This window comes from Scleropages formosus, chromosome 12, assembly GCF_900964775.1.
Source record: "Scleropages formosus chromosome 12, fSclFor1.1, whole genome shotgun sequence".
NCBI classification, from domain to species: domain Eukaryota; kingdom Metazoa; phylum Chordata; class Actinopteri; order Osteoglossiformes; family Osteoglossidae; genus Scleropages; species Scleropages formosus.
This window is the reverse complement of record NC_041817.1, coordinates 15,532,383-15,556,464: the sequence shown is the minus strand read 5'-3', so window position 1 is coordinate 15,556,464 and position 24,082 is coordinate 15,532,383. Positions and strand designations below refer to the sequence as shown.

Genomic DNA, 24,082 nt, shown 5'->3' with positions numbered 1-24,082 from the left:
TGAAGTGTCGTTTGTCTCGCGATGTATCGGTACACTAATGTTTGTGGTTGCTAAGAGACTCAATATGGGCCGAACTTCGGTTGAATATATTTCATTCAGCGAGATTTTGTAGCTAAAAGAACTTTGTCAGCTTTCTTAGTTTTCTAGCCAGGTATGCTTTTGAACTTGTTAGCTAACTAAGCTTACGTGAAAATGGCAACTGTATCATCTCCTGTTAATATTATACATTATGAGAGAAGGAAAGGATCCGACAAGAATTATGTTGGTAAGTAAAAAAATAAAAAAAACAACTTTAAACTTAAGTATGATTGTGAAGAACTTTTTAAAAGCGGTAGGAAAAAAGATTCAGTGAACCAGTGGTCAAAAGTGAAAAAAATAGATGGATATTATTCAAGAGATTATTTTCCTATTTAACTAATTTATTAAGAAGTAAGAAACATATCAGTTGTACACAAACAAGCTGTACAGGATGTGGGTATGTACTTTTAATAACGTTGAATTATTTTTGAAATTATTATAATTAAATCATTTTTACATTTATTCAATTTGGAGGGTATGCAAAAGTGCTTTGAGAAATGTACATGATTATGAAAGCACAGCTTGTTTTTCTGATACCTACAGTTTATAGAACTGACAATCAGATATAAATTACAAAGGGAATTGCTTGGTGTAATACAAATTTATGCAGCTATCAGGAAATGAAGAGAGAAATGAGTCTGAAAGCAACAGGTTTTGAGACCCTTGACAGTGCTGAGAGTCAGCAGTTTTTTGTTAATGAGTTATTGAGAGAGCCCATTCCATTCCATTCCATCACATCGAGGCCAAAATTAAGAACCTCTGACAGGGGGAAGATAATAGTGCTCTTCCTGGGGTGAAAAGACTGCTCAGATCTTGTAAGTATTGGGGTGCTGATCCTTTGACTGTCTTGTAGGCTGTCTTGAACTTGATGTGGGCAGACAGAGGAAGCCAGTAGAGAGTGACAAGGAGGGGAGATACAAGGAAAGGCGTTGGCAAGACAACTCATGCCGAATGTTATAAAGAAGGTGTCAAAACTGGGTTATGACTTCAGTAGTTGGCGAAGTGGAGATTCAAATCAGTGTTTTTCTCCCAACCTCATGACTGAAGGGGTTGAAGGAGATGAGCTAGTGATCCAGTTTCACTGATTGTCCACAACATGTGGATGGACCAGCTGGATCTGAGTGTTAGACTGAGTCGGGGTACGTTAGGGAGGGACTCTACAATGCAAGAAGATACACCTATGCTAGCTGAATGAAAAGAGATGAAGACCTCTATATTCTCAACAGAGAAGTGATATAAACTTTGAAAGGCAATAACAGAGCAAAAGAAAAGCAGTGTAGATGGAGAAGAGCAAGGGGTTCAGCACTGAGCCCTGTGGGACACCGTTTTTAGAGAAGCTGAGGGACAGAAAGGGAGCTGTGCCAAACTACATGGTAAGAACCACCTGATAGGTAAGAATCAAACTGTCCAAGTCTTCACACTGTGAAGTTGCAGCTATGCGCTGACTGTGATAATGAAAAGCTAACTAATTTATGTCAGCAGAGAATTAAAATGATATATTTACAGCAAAAAGTGGTGGCATGCTTGGCTTCAGATAATAACATATAAATGTCTTGTCTTCAACAGATTTCTAAATAAACTGCTTATTCTGTTTTTTCCTCCATATTTGTATTTGTTTACCCTTTTCCATTAAACAGTACATGAAACAATTACTCCAATCAAAGCCCCAGATCTCCGCCAAGTCATAGTATTACCAAAAGCTGAATGGCTCCGGATTCAAGACAACTTGAACCATGTCAACAAACAAAAAGACAGCCTCAAGGAACTGTTGAAGGAACGAGAAGTTCTGCACCTGCGTTCCAAAGAAGTGGTTAAGCTGTGGTCCAACACAGTTACTGTATGTGTACTATGATGTACAAGCCAACAAGTGCTAATGTCAATTTGAATTCAATTAAATTTGATTTTTAAAGGCCTAAAATTAGGAATAAAATGGGAGAGCTTACAGAAATTGGGTTTTTAATTTTCGCATTTTGGTGTAATACCTACATTTGCATGTGTACCCCAGGAGGATCTGAGCATCCAAACTCTTCATTTGCTCTTTTATAGAGTACATCTTATGTTTATTTCAGTATAAAATTTAAAAGACCTGCAGTACTCATACAAATTCCAATAAAACTGCCTATATTTCATATTTGACAAACAAAGCTGCACTTCAGGTGTCATGTCTGTTGTCATACTGAGGTTCTGAATAAAATGTATTTGTACATTTTTTAGGGACAAAGGCAAAAGAAGATGGAAGCAAAAAAAATTCAAGAAGAGATTGAAGAGGAGGAAATGAAACAGATTGATTTAGAAGAGGCAAAATACAAGGAACAAAAGAGGAAAGAGGCTATCGACAAAGCCAAAACCCAGCAGTACTACCAGATGGATCGTGTCAGACGGTTTCATGTTTGTGTTCCTTTCTTTCTTATTACTTTCTTGTAACTTTATAATTTTCGCAGCAATGCCCCTATTTTCTTTGATAATGTAATGCTTTGGTTGTCAACCCTGCTCCTCATATAACCCTGTGTGTGCTGATGTTTGTGGAGCTCACCATATCATGTTGCTTGATAGAGCTATAAAGAGTATGAAATACATTAATCAGAAACATTGTTATGTAAGCATTAGCTGCGAGTTATATGATCAGAATACGAAAGTTAACAAATGGGCTGCAGTAAAAAAAACCATAAAAAAGAGTGCATGACACTCTTGGACAGGGAAATTGTGATAATTTCATAATTTGGCTGAGAGATGTTTATGGCATAATGTTAAAAAGACCACTGCCTGTGTCAAAAGACACTGTCTGCAAAGCATGGAGACACTGGCGTATGACACTAGATCTTCATTTGATCAGGAGAATATTTGGTTTTGTTGTATAAAAAGTGTGACTGAAACTGAAGGAAAATGGCCAGAGTAGCACCAAAAATAAAAAATCTTATGGGTTTAGGACACCCAAGTTTTTATCCCTGCCACAACATGACTGATTTAAGCATCTGATACAAGTCATGGTACAGAACATAAGCAAACTGAAAATTTAATTCAGTTCATTTTTTAGAGCTCTCTTGTCACCAGAGTGACGGAGGCATATCATTGTACTGAATAATAAACCTGGTGTATGAAAAAAGGTTATATATTTTGATAAGCTGTTGCAGTTATTTTTTTCTTGGGACCCCATTGCATGAGGGCTGGGTTGATCTCAATACTTGAAATATACAATAAAATACACGCGCATGTTTTGAAAATTTAAAGCATATTAATGAGAAAGAATACTTTTCAGGTCAGTAATAAAAATATTCACAAATGATATAATTCCATTTGTAAGTTTAACTATCTCCTTCAAAACCAGCGGTGAAATTGTGTGAATAAATTCCAGAGTGGGCTGCTGCTGACGGAGGTGTTGAAGGAACGAGAGGCCCAACTGGAGCTGAAACAAAAGAAGCTGAATGCATCCAGAGACCTGGACAGGGATGTCATGGTTGCACTCAGGAGGAAGGATGAGGAGGATAGGCAACAGGAGCAGCACAGTGCAAAGCAAAGGAGGCTAAAAAACAAAGTGCTGGCCGAAGATCTGAGACAACAGTAAGAGGAAACATCATTTACATCAACAGGCACTAAGAATAAAAACAATTATTATAAAGAATAGGGAATATGCTCTTAATGTTTTGCTTAGCCCGTCCTGGGTGTGTCCCCTCCCCCTCCAGCCTTACGCCCTGTGTTGCCGGGTAGCCTCCGGTTCCCCGCGACCCCGTATGGGACAAGCGGTTCTGAAAATGTGTGTGTGTGTTTTGCTTAGTTATTATCTTAACCCAAAGCAGTCAACAACTTCACCTATTTAGTGTCTACTAAATGAATAAATATAGATGTATAATTAAATGTAACTACAGGAATGCCGTTGTCCTTCAGGCGACTCCCAAGGCAGCACAAATTCCACAGTGATTAATAATTTCTGCAATTTGTCTAAAGTCTTTTTTTGTTGTCTTTTTATTCAAAAACATCCGAAACCACAATGGGTGACACTGGTAATTGAATGAAACAAATAGCAGTAAAAACAGCCCAAACCATATTGTGGGTGAACTTAATTTTTGTAAAAACTGGGTAAGGAGAATTTAACAGTTGTGAAGAACTGAGTCTTGATCTGAAGAAGAGTCTGTTAAATCAAAGGTAATCGACATTTTAGAATAAAGGAGAGCGAATTCAAGAGAAACCAAGAAAAGCTTGAAAACAAGAAAGAGGCAGAGCAGCTCCAACATCTTAAAGAGCTGTACGACCAAGAGAGGAGTAGCCATGAGCAGGAACAGAAGGAGCAGAAAAGGCGCAACATGAACGCGTACAAAGTAAGGCACCGAAATGTTGCCAGGAAAATTGCCTTGGGTCAGCTGTTTTCTTTCTTCTCCGCTATCGCGAGTGAGATTGTCTTTATATTTATGCGTTTAAGGAGCATATGTCCACAAGAGACCTTCAAAGAGCATTAGATGCACAGAGGGAGGAGATGGAAGAGGAGCGCAGGAGAATCTTTGCTGCTGCAAAAGAAAAAATGATGACGCTGAGGAAGGAGAAGGAAGCAGAGATGTTTAGGTAAGTTCTATAATGTAGATGCAACTGTAGAATTAAGAGATGATTCTAAGTTGTGCCATGGTATAAGTGCTCTCTGTGGTATAACAAGCTTGTGTCAGATTTCAGTCCTTTGTCCCCTTGATTTTCTAGTTTTTAGCAAGTTAGTCTCTGACCTTTTTACATGTAAACAAAGACTGCTGGTTACAGTTATGGAATATTTTTGAATATTATGACACTCCTTTAAGACATGTGTCCATGATAATGTTTAAAAAGTTGGAGCATGCAGAGTAAGCATTTCAAGAGCAAAGGTGGGCTAGCAAGCAACTCTTCTCTTGTTTAGAGAAGTGCAGCAGCACAAGGAGGCAATGCTGGAGAGCCTCACTGTAAGGCAGAAGGAAGAGGTCAGCAATGAAGAGGAGCTTATTGCGAATGCCATTGCCCAGAGGGAGGCCAGGCTGGCACAGGAGCAGAAGGAGAGGGATGAAAAGAAGATGGCCATGCTCAGTGCCATCACTTTGCACCGAGAAGCCAAGGTGGTACCAAGTTCGGAATTACATTTTAGTTTCTTGAACCACATAATTGACAGGGCCAATATTCAAACTCTGTAAACATTTTCAAATATATTATCACCAATGAAACAATCACATCTTTGTTCAGTTAGTGTTTTCATTGTAAGCTCAGCAATATAATTTCCGTTAGTTATATAGAACCTGTAAAGAAATGGGGGGGGACTTGAGCTCTATGACCTCTTGTACAAATCAAAAATATAAAAATAATAAAAATTAATACATATACTTTAAAGGGCTTTATTATGGAATTAATCCTTTTTATGTCTGCATCTGTAGGGATTACACCACATTATTTAAAAACGTAAGTTACAACTTTCTTAAAACTCCAAAAATATGGTTACAGTGTAACATGATTTATTTTCAGTTATACATTGTAATATGGTGACAGTAGGAGTAGTAGGAAACCGACCCCATGCAGTCCAAGCCCAGCTCCACATCATTCAGAAATACATGTGTTTCAAAGTGCTGTATAGCTCATCAAGAATGTAATTTTCCATTTTAGTACAAAGAACAGGAGGAGAAGGAGAGGGAAGAAAAACAGAAGAATCTAGATATGCTTCATGTACAGAAAAAAGTTGACAGAATCTTTGCTGAAAAACAACAGCTGAAGGCACAAAAAAAGAAGGATGACTGTAAAACTCTACAAGACACCCATGTCCACCAAATGGTAGGATTTTTTTGTTATGCTATATTTGGGATTCTTCTTCATTTCAATATTAAAATAGTCAATTTTGAATGTGGTTTGATGAAGATTGAACAGATTTGCATCCCACCATAGTCTGAAACTTTAGGGATGTACAGTAATTCTACGGTTTTGTACAGTGTTAACAGTTACCCATTTCCAGAATAAAAGTGTTTCCTCATGTTACAACTTTCTCTCAGGCTGAAAGGCAAGCCAAGAAGCATCTTGAGAAGACCGCAGAAATGGAATTTAACAGAAAAAATGCAGCACATTTTGCCGATGAGGAGAAATGGTTTCAAATCTATACCCAAGGAGTGATTGACAGAGCTGCGGAAGCAGGAAGAAATACGTACCCACTGCAGAAGGTTGCCAGAAAGGGCACTGGGGGAGGTTTGGGGCCTATCATTGGAAGTGTGAGACCAAGCTATTTGGTCCATGATAACACTGGGGTTGAGTTGCCCACTTATATTTCTAAGAGAACCCAGAACATCAAAGAGCGTCACGCAACAACCGATATACAGAAAGCAAAGAAAAGATTAGGCTTTACAACAAACAGCTGTCCATCACGGTAATTTGCAATGGGTATAAATAATATGCAGATGTTGACAATTCAGTACAAGAAAATACAGTCCGAACGGTAATAAAATGTTAGAAAATTGATGGTGGCAGAACTGTATAACTGTTTTAGGGTAGAATAATATTTTAGAAATCCCTGCATGGAAATTCACAATTATTTTACTTTATTTAGCATGTGCTTTTCTCCAAAGTGGCTTCCAGTGAATACCATGTAGTGTTATCAGCCCACACCTTATTCATGCAAGGTGACTTACACTGCTAGATACTTACAATGAGTCTCTCATCCATCTACTAGTGAAACACTTTCTATCTGTCGCACACATGCGCTATGGATCTTTTTAAAAGAATCACCATTCCACCTGAACACACACACACACATTTTCAGAACCGCCCGTCCCATACGGGGTCACAGGGAACCGGAGCCAACCCGGTAACACATGGTGTAAGGCCGGAGGGGGAGGGGACACACCCAGGACGGGACACCAGTCTGTCGCAAGGCACCCCAAGCAGGACTCAAACCCCAGACCCACCGCAGAGCAGGACTGCGGTCCAACCCACTGCACCACTGCACCACTGCACCCCCTTATGCCACCTGAACAGCATATCTTTAAACTGGGGGGAAAATCAGAGCACCCAGAGAACATGTAAATTCCACACAGACAGCAGGGACTGAATCCCTAGCCTCACACCACCTAGCCACAATGAAACAGCAGCACTACTTACTGTGCTACCTAATTCCATCAATTGCATTTTTAACAAATATGTAACTGAACCATGCTACTGTACATAGCTCACGTTAAAGTTTTTGATTTTACATTTACATTTATTCATTTAGCAGACGCTTGATGTACATCTCAGAAAATACAATGTGTGCATTACATTAGCAGAAAGACTTAGATGTAGACACGTCATTCATAAGTGCAGTTCATTTGTTTCTTTTCACCATATGAACCAATGTACATCACATAAGTAGCTGCGTTTTGGGGCTTACATCTTGATTAATGTACACTGTTCAGGCTTCTCTTGAAGACAACTTCATGTACCTCACTATAAAAAACAAGGAAATTATATTTAAAATATATGGGCTGAACTGAGGCTATTATATTTCATAATTTTTGATCTATCCAATTGTATATTAACAATAAATGTTTTATTTGTTTAGAAGGTGATCTTGACAGAGCTTTTGTAGCTTTCTCTTAAATGAAACATATTTTATTCAGCATTTGAAAACAATTACAGGCACTTCTCGAGTTACGACACACGCGACTTGCAATCACCCAGACTTACAAAAGCCCTTCTATTAATCTTGTATTATTTTCTAGTGCAGAATGAAATGATCAATTATTCTGTAGTCTTACTCTATGTTAGTGTTATTTTAACATGGGTAATGTGTGGAATTCTTCAAGAAAATATACCAGATATTATGCAAAGTAGCATTCATGCATTTTGATTTGTTATATAGCCTTATGATTTATATTAAATGAATGTACGTCGCTTTGATAATCGATTTACGAAAACGAGCACAAACGAGCACAGGCACCTGAAAGCCTAGTTAAAACGGGTATCTTTCGCAGCGAAAGTCGTAGGTTCGAATCTCACCACCGGCTGTAGTACTGGTGGGAAGTATAAACCGTGATTCGCTTCAGCGAAAAAACAACTTACTGTGAGTCACTTGATCAGCTAAAGGAATACGTAGGTTTATAACTAAGAAATAACTACCTTGTGTAAATATTACCCACACTATCGTATGACATTAATCTCCCGATCAAATGAAGACCATCTCATATAAACGCAGCTTTGGGCCGTGCAGTAGCACAATATTATCACAAATATCCGCGGGATAATATGTACAAGAACGTTTGGAAAGGCAGAGATGGACAAACTCAACTGAAAAGAAATACGTTAAAAGTCAACATGTGAAAAACAAATACTACTCGAAGTACCAGTTTATCTGGCTTTTCCTAAATTAAGAAAGAGTGTAGAAACTTTTAGCAGGGCTGGCAAGTCGCTGACGGTGTTGTTCTGAGTTTTAGAAAAAATAAAGGAAAAAGAAAACAAGCAAACCAGAGGAAGGGAGCGTCACAGAAATGAAGTGAAGTCGGGTCTCAAATTGCACTGGCCCTTCTCAGTGACGACAGTCACTTAAAATTACCGTTTTGTAACCATATACAGAAAATGTAAAAACTACTTAGAAACATGGATGTTTCAAAAACAGAAAATGGGGAAGAGAGTATGGACGTGATTTATCCCTGCGTCTTGCGCTTTTGATCGCACACGTGGGGAAAGAACCGAAACCTCAGGCACTGCGAGAAGGATTCGAACCTACACCCACTAGAGCACCTAAGGAGGAACGAGCCCCGGACGTTAGTCGCTGTGCCACCATTAACCAGGAGCAGAAAGAAAGGGACCAGTATATTTTTGTAAATAAATAAGAAACCGGCGTACTGAACAAATGTCCACTGTCATACACCACTAGCAAATTTGTTTTCGACGGGCTATATCCTAGAGCGCAAGTGCGCACCTGCTCCATCGATTCAACCTGGAAAACATCAGTTATTTCGGAGCGCGCTGGCGCATCTTCATCCAGCGTTTGTTTTTTTCTTTTTAATGCTGCTGTGTAGTGGAGCTGGGGTTCGATTCCTGCTTGGGGTGCCTTGTGATGGACTGGCGTCCCGTCTTGGGTGTGTCCCCTCCCCCCTGCACCCTGTGTTGCCAGGTTAGGATCCGGCTCGCCGCGACCCCTCTCGGGACAAGCTGTGGCAGACCATGATGGATGCTGCCTTGTCCGCGCTACCTTTCTGTTCTCTTCATGCCGCTGCTGTTACCCTCAATCTTTTAAAAGCTCTAAATAGGGGGAGCTGATAGCGTAGGGATTGGCGCTGCTCCATTTAGACGCAAAGGGTGCAGGTTCGAATTTCACCTCTGGCTGTAATACACACACACTTTCAGAACCGCTTGTCCCAGACGGGGTCACGGGGAACCGGAGCCTACCCGGCAACACGGGCGTAAGGCCGGAGGGGGAGGGGACACACCTAGGACGGGACGCCAGGCCGTCGCAAGGCACCCCAAGCGGGACTCGAACCCCAAACCCACTGGAGAGCAGGACCCGGTCCAACCCACTGCACCACCGCACCCCCACTTGGCTGTAATACGCTAACCCAAAATCGGTCTAGTAAAAATTACCTGTGTAAATAATTACAAGTAGGTTAACATCAAAAGTCGCTTTGAAGAAAAGCGTCAGCTAAATAAATAAATGTATATGCTTACCCATTTTTAGCTGCGCGTTACATTCCAAAGAACGTCTTAGAATGTTTAACGAGAAGTTTAACAAAAGATTCAAAGTTTCGAGGAGAAAGAGGACTTCTTGTGACACTGACAGGTTCTGACCCACATCAGATCTCATCTCCCTCACCGAAAACCGTCAAGTCCGTCGCTCAGCTCGCCTCATTCAAAACCTCACCTGCCTCTGCCGATGGCCACGCCGCGTTGCGCTGACCGATCGTCCAAAGAGTTTAAAAATAAACTGAAATTCCTTGCAAAAGCGGTCCCCGATAGTGAGGGATAATGACATTTTATGTGGGCTATATATTATATCCTCACTTGTGGTTCTGTTTAAGAAATAATATTTAATTTTTAATATTTTTGTTCTCTGTAAAAAGAGCAACTAATTTACTTTCACTCCAATACCTGAAAAAAGAACGATCATACCCAACGAAATATAAGATATTTCAGGTCATTAAAACTCTAGTTGTTGAACTTTCTGCTGAAATGACGTCTTCGGTTACTTCATTCTGATTGGCTCGTCAATCAGTTGCCTAGGATACAGTGGTAAACAGGTGTTTGTCCTTGCTAAGAAACCACTCATTTGGTGAACCTCAATTATTGAGATGTCACGTTCCATGTGAAGTAACTCGACATTTTTATTAGCTAGTTGTGTATGCAGGGGAGTATTCAAAGCTCTTTTTTAAACATTTTTAATAAAACTGGTGAAAATGGCAGTGGCGTCAGCATCCTTTTCACAGTACAGAAGAGCTGCTCAGAATGGCAGACGCATAACACCCACCAAGAATGGTGTTGGTAAGTTTTAAAAAAATATTAATATTTCAGTGTTTTCATTCAAAGTTTCTCCCTGTAACTATGCTTTTGTTTTTTTTTCTGTTGAACCTAAACAGTACAAGAGACAATCACTCAGATCCAGGCCCCAAATCTCCACCAACTCACAGAGCTGCCAAAAGCCGAATGGCTCCAGCTTCAAGACAGCTTGAACCATGTAAACAAACACAGTGAGAGCATCATGGACTTATCAAAGGAACAGGAAATTCTGCAGCACCATTCCAAAGAAGTGGCGAAATCATGGTCCAACACAATTGCTGTACGTGTGTTGCGGTGTACAGCCCAACAAGTGCTAGTGCCTTATATTTTACCGTTTTGTAATGACTCATTAGAAGTTTGATATAAAGTGATGCAGACAAACAATTCACAACAATTTTCAATATATTAAAATGTGAAAGATTTGCAATATGCCTATATGTTTGCAGAAAATGGCATTTATTTTATATTATATATGAGTAACTGAACAAACTTTCCCAAAGCTTCTGGTTTTAGATTAAATACATTTGCATAGCAACTGTGTATGATCGTTGTATTTATGTGTGTTTTTTAATAGGGGCAAAGACAAAAGAAGCTGGAAGCAAAACAGATCAGAGAAGAGAACAGGGAGAAGGAAAGGAAACAGGCTGATGTAGAGCACATTAGATACCAGCAACAAAAGAGGAAAGAGGCTATTGAAAAGGCCAAAACCAAACTCTTGTACCAGACGGATCGTGTTAGAGGGTTTCATGTTTGTATTCCTTTCTTTATCATTTACTTTATAATTTTTAATAGGCATTGTTCTCACTGCCTCGGTAGTATAAAGCAGAATAGTTCTGAAAGCTGGACTTGGTGTAACCCTATGTGTGCTGTTTTGGACTTGGTGATTAACTACAGAGTGCACTGCTGCTGTCTGAAGTGTTGAATGAATGGGAGGCCCAGCTGGAGTTGAAACAGAAGATGCTGAATGCCTCCAGAAATGTGGAAAGAGATGTCATAGCTGCACTCAGGAAGAAGGAGGAGGAGGCCATGCAACGGGAAGAGCACAGAGCAAAGCAAAGAAGGCTGAAAAATAAAGCCACAGCTGAAGACCTGAAGCAACAGTAAGAAAAGAAATTTCAGATACAAAAAAAGGCCCTAAGAGGGCAAAGACAGTCTGAATAATAATCAAGAAAGCAGGATATGGTCTTCATGTTTTACTTATTTTACATCTTTATTCAAAGCAGCTTAAAGGTTTACTAACACAGCATTGAACTACAGCAAATTAAATGTTTCGCACATAGGTCCTATAATAAACCCCTTGCAGTATTTGTTTCCTTATGTAAAACCCCTTTTATTTACAAATATTAATTATTGCTGTAATAGCACAGTCACACTGGTTAATGTCCTTATTATCCTTTTGTTGAAACATCAGCAAAAATGTTCCATGCAAGATCCTGGTCATTTAAGGTCATTGGCTTTGCAGGATGAAAGAGCACAAGTACAAGAGAAACCAGGAGAGGCTCCGCATCAAGAAGGAGGCGGAGGAGCTCCTACAACTTCAAGAGCTGTATAACAGGGAGAACAACAGACTTGAGCAGGAGGAGAAAGAGCAGAAACAGCGCATCATGAATGCTTACAAGGTTATGTCCCTGAAGTGCTGTCAAGCAAAACTGCCCCGATGTTACATGCACTTGTTTTTCGCTGGCCTTAACATAGCTTCACTTTGTTGAGTGTGATTGCCTTCGCATTTATGTGTTAAAGGAGCATATGGCCACAAGGGATCTTCTGAAAGCACTGGATGCACAGAGGGAGGACATGGAAGAGGAGCGCAGGAGGATGATTATCACTGCAAAAGAGAAAATGATGAAGCTGAGGAAGGAGAAGGAAGCAGAGAGGTTTAGGTAAGTTCTATGATGCTGATGTGACTTTAGGATTTAATAATGATAGTATTTTCATCTGTAGTATGATTAGTCTGTGTTGTATCATAGACTTATTGATGTCATATTTCATTCATCTTTGTCCACTTTATTCAGTTTGGATTTTGGCAAGTTGACTTCTGACCTTTTTATGTGCTGTGAAATAAAGCATCCAAAGTTTAAACATATCATATAAGCGTTTCAAGAGCAAGTGTTTTCTACAAAGGATCTCTCCTCTCATTTAGAGGAGTGCAGAGGCGCAATGAGGCACTGCTGGAGAGCGTCACAGAGCTAGAGAGGCTGAGACAGCAGGAGGTGTTCAACAATGAGCAGGAACTCTTTTCCAAGGCTGTTGCCCAGAGAGAGGCCAGGTTGGCACAGGAGCAAAATGAGAAAGACGAGAAGAAAATGGCCATGCTTGGAGCAATTGCTTTACATCGAGAAACCAAGGTATCTTCAACTTCAACAAAATTTTTCATGGGTACTTTATTGTTTCTTCAACCAGGGTCGAAGAAACAATACACTAGCCATGAGAAACACAAGTCAGATTTGGGAAAATAAAACACAGATCAGATTTAGGAAAATAACTCACAGGAATTATCAATGCCAGAGTATAATCTGTTTCAGAAACTAAATTCTGATGTGACCCTTCACAGAGGGAAAGCTAATGAAAATTAATAATTTGTTTAAATGCTGCTTTTCTGATTTTGATTATATTTTATGTGTATCTGTAAGGATTTCCTAATTTAACATTAAGGTGTTTTAAAAGTCCAAAAATATGATTAAATTGTAACATGAGACATTCTGTCCATTGCACACTCTGATATGTTGAACCGTGATTCACTAAAACAGTAGTAAACCAACTGCCAAGAAACTGAAACCAGTTTTTTAAAAAAATTAATTAAAAAAAAAAGTGTGCATCCTGTCATGAATGTCATTTACAAATTTAGCAGCAAGAAGAGGAGGAGAGGGATAGGGACGAAAAGCAGAAGGATCTGGATATACTTTATGCAGCAAAAGAAGCTGATAGACTCTTCTTTGAAGAGCAACTGCTAAAGGCACAAAAAATGAAACATGACCGTAAAACCCTACAAGATGCCCATATCCATCAAATGGTAGGATTTTTCTTTTTTACATTTGAATATTACACAAGTTAAACATTTTTTTTAACCTATGCTGATAAAGAATTAACTATTCTGTGTCTCATCACAGTTTTAAACACATCTGATTGTAGTAAATCTGTCACTTTGTTCAAACATGTTCCCTATTTTCCCAGCTTTGCCCATAAGTTTCCTCATATGTTTCAACTTTCTTTTAGGCTGAAAAACGCACCAAGAAGAGTTTTGAGAAGAATCGAGAAATGGGCTTTAACACAAAAAATGCAGACCTTTTTGCTGATGAGGAGAAATGGTTCCAAATCTATGCCCAAGGAGTAATCAACAGAGCTGCACAGGCGGGACGAAACATCTACCCACTCCGCAAGGCTGCCAGAATGGGCATTGGAGGAGGTTTAGGGCCTATCATTGGAGGCATGAGACCAAGCTACTTGGTTCAGCTTTGACAGAAGAAGCTGACTGCCCCTTTCTTCCGATTAAGAAAATAACAGTGGTGGAACCTCCTTTAGAAGTAATAATGTCAACCAAATGTTTCCTGTAGCTGCAGATCAGATGTACACAACATTTAGGAGGTACTTTGATCCATTCCATTTTCACTTCATTGACATTTTTGGTATGTCTTGCATAAACTTCAGATCATGCAGCAGCATTTCAGTCGGGCTAAGGTCAGGACTCCAACTCTAGTTATTCCAAAATGCAAAAATTTTCCTTTTTAATTCCATTGTACATTTACTTTTGTGTTTAGGATTACTGTCATTTTGTACGACAAAGCTATTAACTTCAGATCATGGACCAATACCCCAAAATCCTCCTGCAGAATTTCCTAACAGAATCTGGAATTCATGGTTCCCTCATTGATTACAGGCTTTCCAGGCCATGTGGCAGTAAAGCAACCCTGAACCGTGGTGCTCCCTCCAACGTGCTTTGCAGTTGGGATGAGGTTTTGGCACTGGTATGCAAAAAAAATCTTCTTTTGTTTCATCTGTCAAAAGAATTGCTCCAATAATATAATGGAATATTCAGATAGTTTTGCAGTCGTGAGACAGGCAGCAATTTTTTGACAGCAAGAGTGTTCACATATCCTGCCATGAACCCTTTCTTAATATTTACTCATGAATACAGACTTTAGCAAGTGATGCAGCTCCTTGGCTGTTTCCTCTTTGTATGCCATACTCTTGCAGTAGTCTTTGCAAGAGGTCTACTTTTACATTTACTAATTTTAGCTGATGCTTTTCTCCAAAACGACTTACAGTTTGAAGGTATTTACAATAATTTATCCGTTTATACAGCTGGGTAGTTTTACTGGAGCAATTTGAGGGTAAGTACATTGCTCAAGGGTACTACAGATGGAGGTGGGAATCAAACCTGTGATCTACGGCTGTAGCTCTAACTACTACACTACCAGCTGTCCTGCTTCGAGTAGCAATAGCACAGGATTTCTTTCATTTGTGCAGATTCAAACTGAAAGGATAGAAGCCTAAATCTCTGGAAATGCTTTTGTTGCCTGTGACAGGTCTGACCACGAAATACCCAGGACAGAGAGATTGGGTGGAAATTTTGTATGTCTTGTATAATCAGACATAAAGAAAACATGTTTTATTTGGTTAAAAAAGATGAAATCAGGGTGTTGGGGTGTTCCATGCTGTGTGTTGTATGGATTCCGTTTAACACCATTTCAGCATGATCTGCTTTGAATGCAGCCTATTTAAAATGCAGTCCACATTGCTCGTCTCCTGACCACCGTCTATAAAGCAGTCTGCACTGTAAGTGGGTATGTTGCCATAATTATTGTCACAAATATGATAAAATGTGCTGGTGTGATCAATTTGCTGTCTGTTTTGTCTTTATTCTGGTATTTCAGTGGTTTTTATGTACAACTCGGTAGCTCCCTGTGTTGGAAACAAAATTGTTATTAAATATATAATACCACATAGGGGGTGCGGTGGTGCAGTGGGTTGGGCCACAGTCCTGCTCTCCGGTGGGTCTGGGGTTCGAGTCCTGCTTGGGGTGCCTTGCGGCGGACTGGCGTCCCGTCCTGGGTGTGTCCCCTTCCCCCTCCGGCCTTACGCCCTGTGTTACTGGGTAGGCTCCGGTTCCCTGTGACCCCGTATGGGACAAGCGGTTCTGAAAATGTGTGTGTGTGTGCGTATATATAATACCATTTGTGCACTTTTAGAAATTTCAGATTTGTGTCATTTACAACTTTTAAATCTCATTATACCATATACTGACTCATTTACTTTACTTTCCTCCAGTCTTAATTCTTTTTGGTTTGTATTTATATACAGAGCAAAGTATCTCACCAAGCAGGCCTTTCATGCCTCAAATTCTGCCTGATTTTCTGTTTTATGAACCAGCAAAGATAATCAGCAGGAGTGAAAATCTCATGAATAGTTTTCACACCAAGACATTCAATGTAGAACACAAAATAACATACTCTGCTAACATTTAAAAACAATAATGGTTGTGATGTTCCGCCCCCAAGCTGCCTTGCGAGCAATGCTCCCGAGATAGGCTCTGGATCACCACGACCCTGCTCAAAACAAGCGGTTATTGAAATTGGATGGACAGAGCAACTTAATGCACAATGCACTGTAAGTCGTGATAGGAACAAGTTCCTGTTGGTGCTTCAATCAACATATATATATCTCGCATTAGGAACATCTGAGGTATGCAATTTAGAGGACACAATCTCCCCAATTTATGGTACTTATTTTTAACTGCATGTTCTTCACCATTCTGTTGTTTAAAATTTCTCTACTGTTACAATTTTTTTTTACTCGAACAAATTACTTTAACATTTGTGTGATGCAACAGTGTCTTTCTCCTGGCCAGTTTTGTTGCCTTACTAAGTGATATGCAATCAGTATTTAAGGTAAAACACTTCTTAATGTCCTTTTCAAATGATCCTATTACACAACTCACCCACTCATTGTATTGTGTAAGTTGAATAAGTAGATAAAAGTCAAATAGCAATTTTTTGTCATTCACTCTGGCTGTTTCTGAGGTTTTTAAGACTCAAACCCATGTTAAAATGGGGGATTTCCCCATTCATCATTTCCGATGATTAAAATCTTTATCTAATAAATAAATAAATCAATCCTAAAAACTGTCATGCCAATAATAAAATCTAAAATCTAAGGAGTTATACCTCAAGCCCCTGTTTAGCACCCCACAGACTTTACTTTTCACACTGGCCAACAGTCACCCCTTTATTTTCCCCGTGAGCTCCCATGGCAGTTGAACACAATTCCATTTTATCCACAATTCAACTTTTTACAATAAACCCATTTTCCTGGTCAAACTCCCAATAACGCGGGTCGTTACAATAGCCTATGTTGTCTCCACTGAGTATGCAAGGAATGTTATTTCATATGTTAAATTCTTGTATATCCCAAGTTCTGCGCTCTATTTTTTCTTTATTAAGGAAATCTGTATGACAGAAAAACCGAGTTTGATTGCTCTCCGAGGTAGCAAATTACCATGATAATGACCACAATAAACTTTTTCACAGTCACAGCTGCTTATCTTTCTGGTGAGATTATGTTTTCAGTTATGTTAGTTTTCATTGGTTCTTTGATAAGTTGCCCATGGATACGCTGGTAAACAGATGTTTGTCATTGCTAAGAAACCATGAGGCACCTCAGTTACTGAGGTATGTTATATGTAAAGTAGTTTGCCAGTTTAATTCTTAGCCTAAAGGTATTAAAGTGTGCATTTTAAGCCATTTTCATTTTTTTAAAGTTAATATAACTTGAAAACTGATGGCAAATGGCATCAGCACTTTTTGCACGGTGTAGGAATAGGGATGCACAGAACAGACTAAGGGTAGCCCCTAGCAATGGTGTTGGTAAGTTTTAAGCATATTTCTATGCATTTAAACTAGTATTTTTATTCAACGTTTCTCTTTATAACTTTGCGTCTGTATTGGCCTTTTTCTGTTGAATCTAAATAGTAGAAGAGACAATTACTCCGATCCAGGCCCCAGATCTCTGCCAAGTTGCAGTGTTGCCAAAGGCCGAGTGGCTCCGAATTCAAGACAATTTGAACCATGTCAACAAACACAACAATGTCCTTCAGGAAATATCAAAGGAACGAGAAGCTCTGCACCTGCGTTCCAAAGAAGTGGTTAAATTATGGTCCAACACTATTACTGTACGTGTTTTTTGATGAACAAGCCAACAAGTGTTAGTACCATGAATGTTACCATTTTGTGATGATAGAGGTCTGTGGTACAAGTGATAAAGGGAAGCAAATCACCAAAATTTTAGTATGTTAAAATATGAAAGATGTACAATATGTAAGTTTCAAGAAAATGAAACTGTATTTTACATCTGATCATATATTTTATAAATAGTTATATGATTAGCAAACGAACAAATAATGAGGTCTAAACCTCACAGTTTTAAATTAAATAAATCCACATAGCACCTGTCTAGTGTGATCAAGTGACATAAATCATCTTTACCGTTATCGTGTATATTTTTATAGGGACAAAGGCAAAAGAAGTTGGAAGCAAAACAAATCAGAGAGGAGAATAAAGAGAAGGAAAGGATACTGATTGATATAGAGGAGGCCAAATATCAGCAACGAAAGAGGAAAGAGGCTATTGACAAAGCCAAAACTCAACTGTTGTACCACACAGATCGCGTTAGAGGGTTTCATGTTTGTGTTACTCTCTTTTCTATAAATGCTTTATCACTTCTTTTGCAGGTTCAGCAGCAATGCCCATGATTCGCAACCCTGGTCCTTGTGCACCCCTTTGTGTTTTGGTATTAAACACAGCGGAGCATCTTGGCATGCTTGGTAGAGCTGTAGACTGAAATTGGTTATTTAAAAAGCATTTTTTCTATACATTAACTAAGGGCTATGTAAGTTGAAGTTATGTAATACTATGGTGCACCAAAAAATGTTTCATTTTCTTGATTTTTCTTGAAATCCATGGACAGACTTGAGTTGATTGGTAGTGAGTGACAGAAGGGCTAAACATTGTTATTAATTGCTATAGTTGAAGGGCTCAATAAAAAATGTCCTACACAAGGGTATGTGAGGGCCAGGGTTAAGACCAAGGGACTTAAAGGGCTCTTGTGAAAAAGTAAATCTTGGTATACGTTCATCCCCCCACAGAATGTGTCCCTGCAGAGTGACAATTCAGTTTAGCAGTATATGGAAATAGGCACCTTTAGGCTCTATACAGTGGGATTTTTTTTTTACTTATATGGGTAATTTTGACAAATATACTGATGTGTCAGAGACAATTAGATTGGACTGAATCTATTCTATCAATTAGGCTCAAGCCTTTATGTACTGTACATTAGTTGCACAATTTTGATTACAAATGAATGGGTACTGCAATGGGCTGGCATCCTGTCAAGTGTGCACCCTGTCTCATATCCTAGGCTTGCTGGATACACTCAAGGCTACTGTAAGTAAATGGGTAGATGGATAGACAGATTAATTGATGGATGAATCTATGGATGAATGGATGTAAAGAAGGAAATAAGTGCAATAATTATCACAAAAATCCACCCCAGTGATTAAGGAAGCCTAATGTGTCCCCTCAGTACTTGTGTAAATGTCAGTCAGTACTACAGTGCAGAATTCAGGCCCGTTAAGTGGAGGAAACATGTATTGTGATCTAGAACATCTACAACTTGAAAGTCAGTGGTGAACTTTTGTGAATAGAGTGGGCTGCTGCTGACAGAAGTGTTGAAGGAACGGGAGGCCCAGCTACAGCTGAAACAGAAGACACAAAATGCCTGTAGGAACCTGGACAGAGATATTATAGCTGCACTCGAAAGAAAGGATGAGGAAGCCATGCAGCAAGAGGAGGAAAGTGCAAAGCAAAGGAGGCTGAAAAATAAGGCCACGGCTGAAGATCTGAAGCAACAGTAAGAGGGAACATTATCAAACAGCCAAAGAGCAAAAACAGTCTGATTATAGTAAAGGGGGGACAAGGTTTCACTAAGCCTACACCATTATCCAAAGCAGCTTGCAGTTTTGTAAAACATTTAAAGTACAGCAATTCAGGTTGAGTTATCCTAAAGGGCCCTGCAGCAAAGCCCCTCCTGGGATCTCGTCCCTATGCATAAAGTTCATTTTTCCATTGTCTTTGTATTTAGAATAATTAAACTGCTGTAATAATTAAACCATACAAGTTAACATTAATTAAACGAAACGGCACATTACAAAATCCACTGTTTAATGAAAATGTGCAAATACTCTATGTAAGGATTGACTCAATGAAAAGGTCGTTGGATCTGTAGGATGAAGGAGCATGAGCATAATGAAAACTTGGAGAAGCTGCGCATCCAGAAGGAGGCAGAGGAGCTCCTGCAGCTTCAAGAGCTGTACAACAGGGAGAGGCACAGATTTGAGCAGATGCAAAAAGAGCAGAAAAGGCGCAACATGAATGCATACAAGGTGAGGCACTGCAGCGCTGCCGAGCTTACTGTCCCATGTCACAGTCTTGTTTTTGTTGGCCTTAGAGCTTTACTTTGTGGTGTGTAATTGCCTTTGCATTTATGGATTTAAGGAGCATATGGCCACAAGGGATCTTCTGAGGGCATTAGATGCAAAGAAGGAGGAGTTGGAAGAGGAACGCAGGAAACTCATTGTTGCTGGAAGAGAGAAAATGCTGCAGTTGAGGAGGGAGAAAGAAACAGAGATGCTGCGGTAAATTCTATAATGGTGATGCAACTGTAATGTAGATGCAACTTTTGGGTTAGATGAAATTATCTGACTAAACGACTGCTGTATATAATATAACAAGCTTGTTAATGTCATGTTTCACACACTTTTCCCTTGATTCAGGTAGGTTTCCGAAAAATTGGTCTGACCTCCCTTTCTATAAACAAAGAATGCTGGAAAAATTTTGAGAAGTAATAATTATTTGAAACTTAAGTGATACAGACTGGTATAAGCATTTTAAGAGCAAAGATTGTTTGTGAAGGAACTCCCTCTCATTTAGAGATGTGCAGAGGCGCAACGAGGCCCTGCTAGAGAGTGTCGCAGAGCTGGAGAGGCAGAGACAGCAGGAAGAGGCCACCAACGAAGAGACGATGTTTGCTAATGCTGTTGCCGAGAGGGAGGCCAGGTTGGCACAGGAGCAGAAGGAGAGGGATGAAAAGAAGATGGCCATGCTTAGTGCCATTGCTTTGCACCGAGACACCAAGGTACAGCTAACTTCAGTAGAGTACATGTTGACATTTTTCCTCCATGAACCAGTGCATTTGTAGAAGGATGCAAATCAGATTTTTGAAGATAGGCCACAGGTACTGTTGCTGCCAGAATACAATGTTCATTTCTGCAGGAATGTCAACTGCGATAAGATGGTAGTGTGGGGTGGCACAGTGGGTGGAACTTTGAGTGATGTGGTTGAACATGGGTTTTGTCCTTGCTCAGTCTCTGTGGAGTTTGGATGGGCTGTGTTATTGTGGTTTTCTGTAGTGTGTTCAAGTTTCTTCCTGCAGTCCAGGGACATGCATGACATGTCAAGAGATTGGTGATTCTTAGTTGTGTATTGCAAGTGTGTTTGATTGTGTTACATTGAACTGGTGTATACAGGGATGAACTACTATGTACTTCAGTGTACAGCAAGTGCATTCATCAATTCAGCTGATGCTTTTTTCAAAGCAACCTGAACATACTTACAATTACTTACCCCTTTATACAGCCAGGTAATTTTTATTGGAACAATTTTTTTTAAGGGATAAGTACCTTAGAGCCAGAGGGGGGAATCAAACCTGCAACCTTTAGACTGAAAGGTAGCAGTTCTAACAGCTACACCGCCAGCTGGCACCATTTTAAGTTGCCTTGGATAAAGCTGTCAGCTAAATACAACATTGTAGCTACAGTACATCAGTTTGGAGAAAAGCATCTGATAAATCAAAGTAAATGGTAGACCAAATAAGAAGTAAACCACTGGGTAATTCAGACCAGTCAGAAATAAATTTTTGTTTCAAGGTGCTTTGCATTCTGAAATGAATGTCATGCCTTGTTTTAGCGCCAAGAAGAAGAGGAAAATGAGAGGGAAGAAAAACATAAGGATCTGGATATACTTCATGGATCGAAAAAAGCTGACAGATTCTTCTTTGAAGATGAACTGCTAAAGGTTCAAAAGATAAAAGAAGACCGGAAAACCCTACAAGATGCCCATATCCGTCAAATGGTAGGCTTTTTTGCTGAGCTGTGTTGTGATGTGTTTTTTTACATTTGAATATCAAACTATTGAAAGTTAGACATTATCTCAGCTGACAATTGAACTGATTTGTGTCCTATTCTGAACTATTCTGAATTACAGTAAAGCCTATGGCTTTACTGTTTTATCTGTTTTTTGAAAAAATGTGTTAACATTTTTACATTTTGAGAACAAAGGATTCCTTATGTTACAAATTTCATTCAGGCTGAAAGGCATGCCAAGATGCAGCTTGAGATGAATCAAGAAATGGATTTTAATACAACAAATGAAGACCGTATAGCCGATGAGGAGAAATGGTTCCGAATCTATGCCAAAGGAGTGATTGACAGAGCTGAAGAGACTGAGCGAAACACCTACCCACTCAACAAGGCTGCCAGAAAGGGCAGTGGTGGTGGTTTGGGACCTGTTATTGGAGGTGTGAGACCAAGCTACTTGGTTGAGCCGTAATAGAAAAAGCTGAACAGCATGTCTTATATACAGCACAAGACAATCCCTTCCTTAACCAGTCTAACATGGGATCTTCAATACTGTAAACAATAATCTAAAAAACAAAGCTATTAAACATCCATAAAAAACAACACCAAGTGGCAAGGGGACATGGGAATACTCCCAACCCACCCCACCATTACACTGTATTACATAACCACCAGCAACTGAATTATACAACTCATGACAAGACACCTCCAGTCAGAACAACTGGTAATCACTGTATCAGGAAATTCTACAGTAGAGTATGTATCTGGTTCGGTCTCCAATCTGAAGACAGCAGTAACAGAAGTTGGGTCATACAACACTACAATAGACCCAAATAAAGAAGTAAATTTACAGCAGAATGGCTTAAATTGAGGATGTTTCATATTTTAGAATAATAAATTGTCTTGAGACCTTAACCGTAATGAAACGCTGTGGCATGGCCAGAAGTGAGCTGTTCACTGAAAATATACTACAAATATCAATGAATTGAAACTTCTGTAAGGAGGAATGGGTCAAATATCTCCTAAATGTTTCACAGGTCTATTTAGCACCTACATGAAATTTGGTTTTGATTATTACTGCTATGAGAGTTTCCAGTAGCTACTAAAATACACCTCAATAAAGTCATGAAAGACTACAGTTGATTCTTTAATCAGAGGAAACTAATGAGGCATAGTCCAAAGACATGCGGCTCAGGTTCACCCATAGTGTGTGAGTGACAGAGAGTGTGTTCCACTGATGTATGGATGAGTGACCCAGTGTAAGTAATGTATCTAGCAGTGTAAGTCACCTTGGCGAATAAGGTGTACGGGCTGGTAACACTACATAGTATCCATTGTAAGTCGCTTTGGAGAAAAGTGTCTGCTAAATAAATAAATACAAATGCTGCTGTTGTGCAAAGTGATGAGTGCCTGCCTTTGGAATCCATGTTTCCCATTGGTTCTCCAGTAGCTATTTGGTGCTACAAGTGACTACCTGCTCTGTAAAGACAGAGATGAGTGCAAGTACATGTTATCTGCAAATAAAACGTTAATAAAACAAATAAAGTACTTCCAAGACATTTGTTGTCACAATATGTATTTTGAAAAATAAGCCATTAATATCTTGGAATGTTTCTCTGCTGGATAATATTGTAATGATTCAGTCATTTTTACACAGCACTCGTCTCACATAATGACAGAGCGCTGAACAAAGGCACAAGACAAACACACACACACACACACACACACACACACACACACTTTCAGAACCGCTTGTCCCATACGGGGTCACGGGGAAACGGAGCCTACCCGGTGACACAGGGCGTAAGGCCGGAGGGGGAGGGGACATACCCAGGACGGGACACCAGTCCATCGCAAGGCACCCCAAGCGGGACTCGAACCCCAGACCCACCGGAAAGCAGGACTGTGGCCCAACCCACTGCGCCACTGCACCCCCACAAGACAAACATACTTGGCAATATATTAAATTACAATGATATTCATGCAGTTATTAAAGCTGTAAATATGCCTACTGGCCACAGAGGAAAGGAACAAAAACTTCCAGCCGAAGGTAAGGGAGAAAAAAACTCAAGGAGTCCAAGTTCCAGTGGCTGCCCACTGCACTTGGGCAAAGAAAAAAAAAAATCCATGTACATATTGTAACACCGAAAATAGTAGTACCCAGCACTTGTTTTTTTTTTTTTTTAGAAAAACAAAAATAGTCTACAAGAAAAAGCTAAGAAAACCAGCACCATCACTAGAACCTTGAACCAGACAATATCAGAAGACTTCAGAGGTTTTTTTCCTTAGAGCCCTTAACTTTGATTACAAAGGACTGCTATTGCATAGCTGAGAACTTCGTTACAGAGGACAACAGTTTCTCACACA

At 39.6% G+C, this 24,082-nt stretch overlaps 3 protein-coding genes across 4 annotated transcripts; all 3 read left to right on the top strand.

Annotated features, from left to right (window-relative positions):
• The first annotated feature begins 19 nt into the window (after positions 1–19).
• On the top strand, positions 20–6,619 carry LOC108920703 (coiled-coil domain-containing protein 173-like). Its single transcript, XM_018729658.2, has 9 exons — positions 20–265; positions 1,716–1,915; positions 2,293–2,466; positions 3,431–3,636; positions 4,235–4,391; positions 4,493–4,632; positions 4,952–5,144; positions 5,683–5,847; positions 6,063–6,619. Exons 1-9 carry the CDS (start codon positions 193–195, stop codon positions 6,432–6,434), a joined length of 1,680 nt encoding a protein of 559 aa, XP_018585174.2. The 5' UTR covers positions 20–192; the 3' UTR covers positions 6,435–6,619.
• A 3,798-nt stretch (positions 6,620–10,417) lies between these two features.
• On the top strand, positions 10,418–13,986 carry LOC108920644 (coiled-coil domain-containing protein 173-like). The gene is made up of 9 exons (XM_018729547.1): positions 10,418–10,515; positions 10,611–10,810; positions 11,105–11,278; positions 11,425–11,630; positions 11,993–12,149; positions 12,271–12,410; positions 12,671–12,875; positions 13,376–13,540; positions 13,744–13,986. The coding sequence occupies exons 1-9, from the start codon at positions 10,431–10,433 to the stop codon at positions 13,984–13,986; spliced, it is 1,575 nt and encodes a 524-aa protein (XP_018585063.1). The 5' UTR covers positions 10,418–10,430.
• A 3,191-nt stretch (positions 13,987–17,177) lies between these two features.
• Positions 17,178–22,898, top strand: LOC108920704 (coiled-coil domain-containing protein 173-like). Of its 2 annotated transcripts, none has more exons than XM_018729660.1 (8): positions 17,178–17,390; positions 17,499–17,695; positions 19,226–19,431; positions 19,807–19,963; positions 20,076–20,215; positions 20,511–20,715; positions 21,546–21,710; positions 21,945–22,898. In XM_018729660.1, exons 1-8 carry the CDS (start codon positions 17,312–17,314, stop codon positions 22,185–22,187), a joined length of 1,392 nt encoding a protein of 463 aa, XP_018585176.1. In that variant the 5' UTR covers positions 17,178–17,311; the 3' UTR covers positions 22,188–22,898. The 2 variants fall into 2 exon arrangements, with proteins under 2 accessions (XP_018585176.1, XP_018585175.1); XM_018729659.1 differs by having other exon boundaries at positions 17,496–17,695.
• Positions 22,899–24,082: the final 1,184 nt, after the last annotated feature.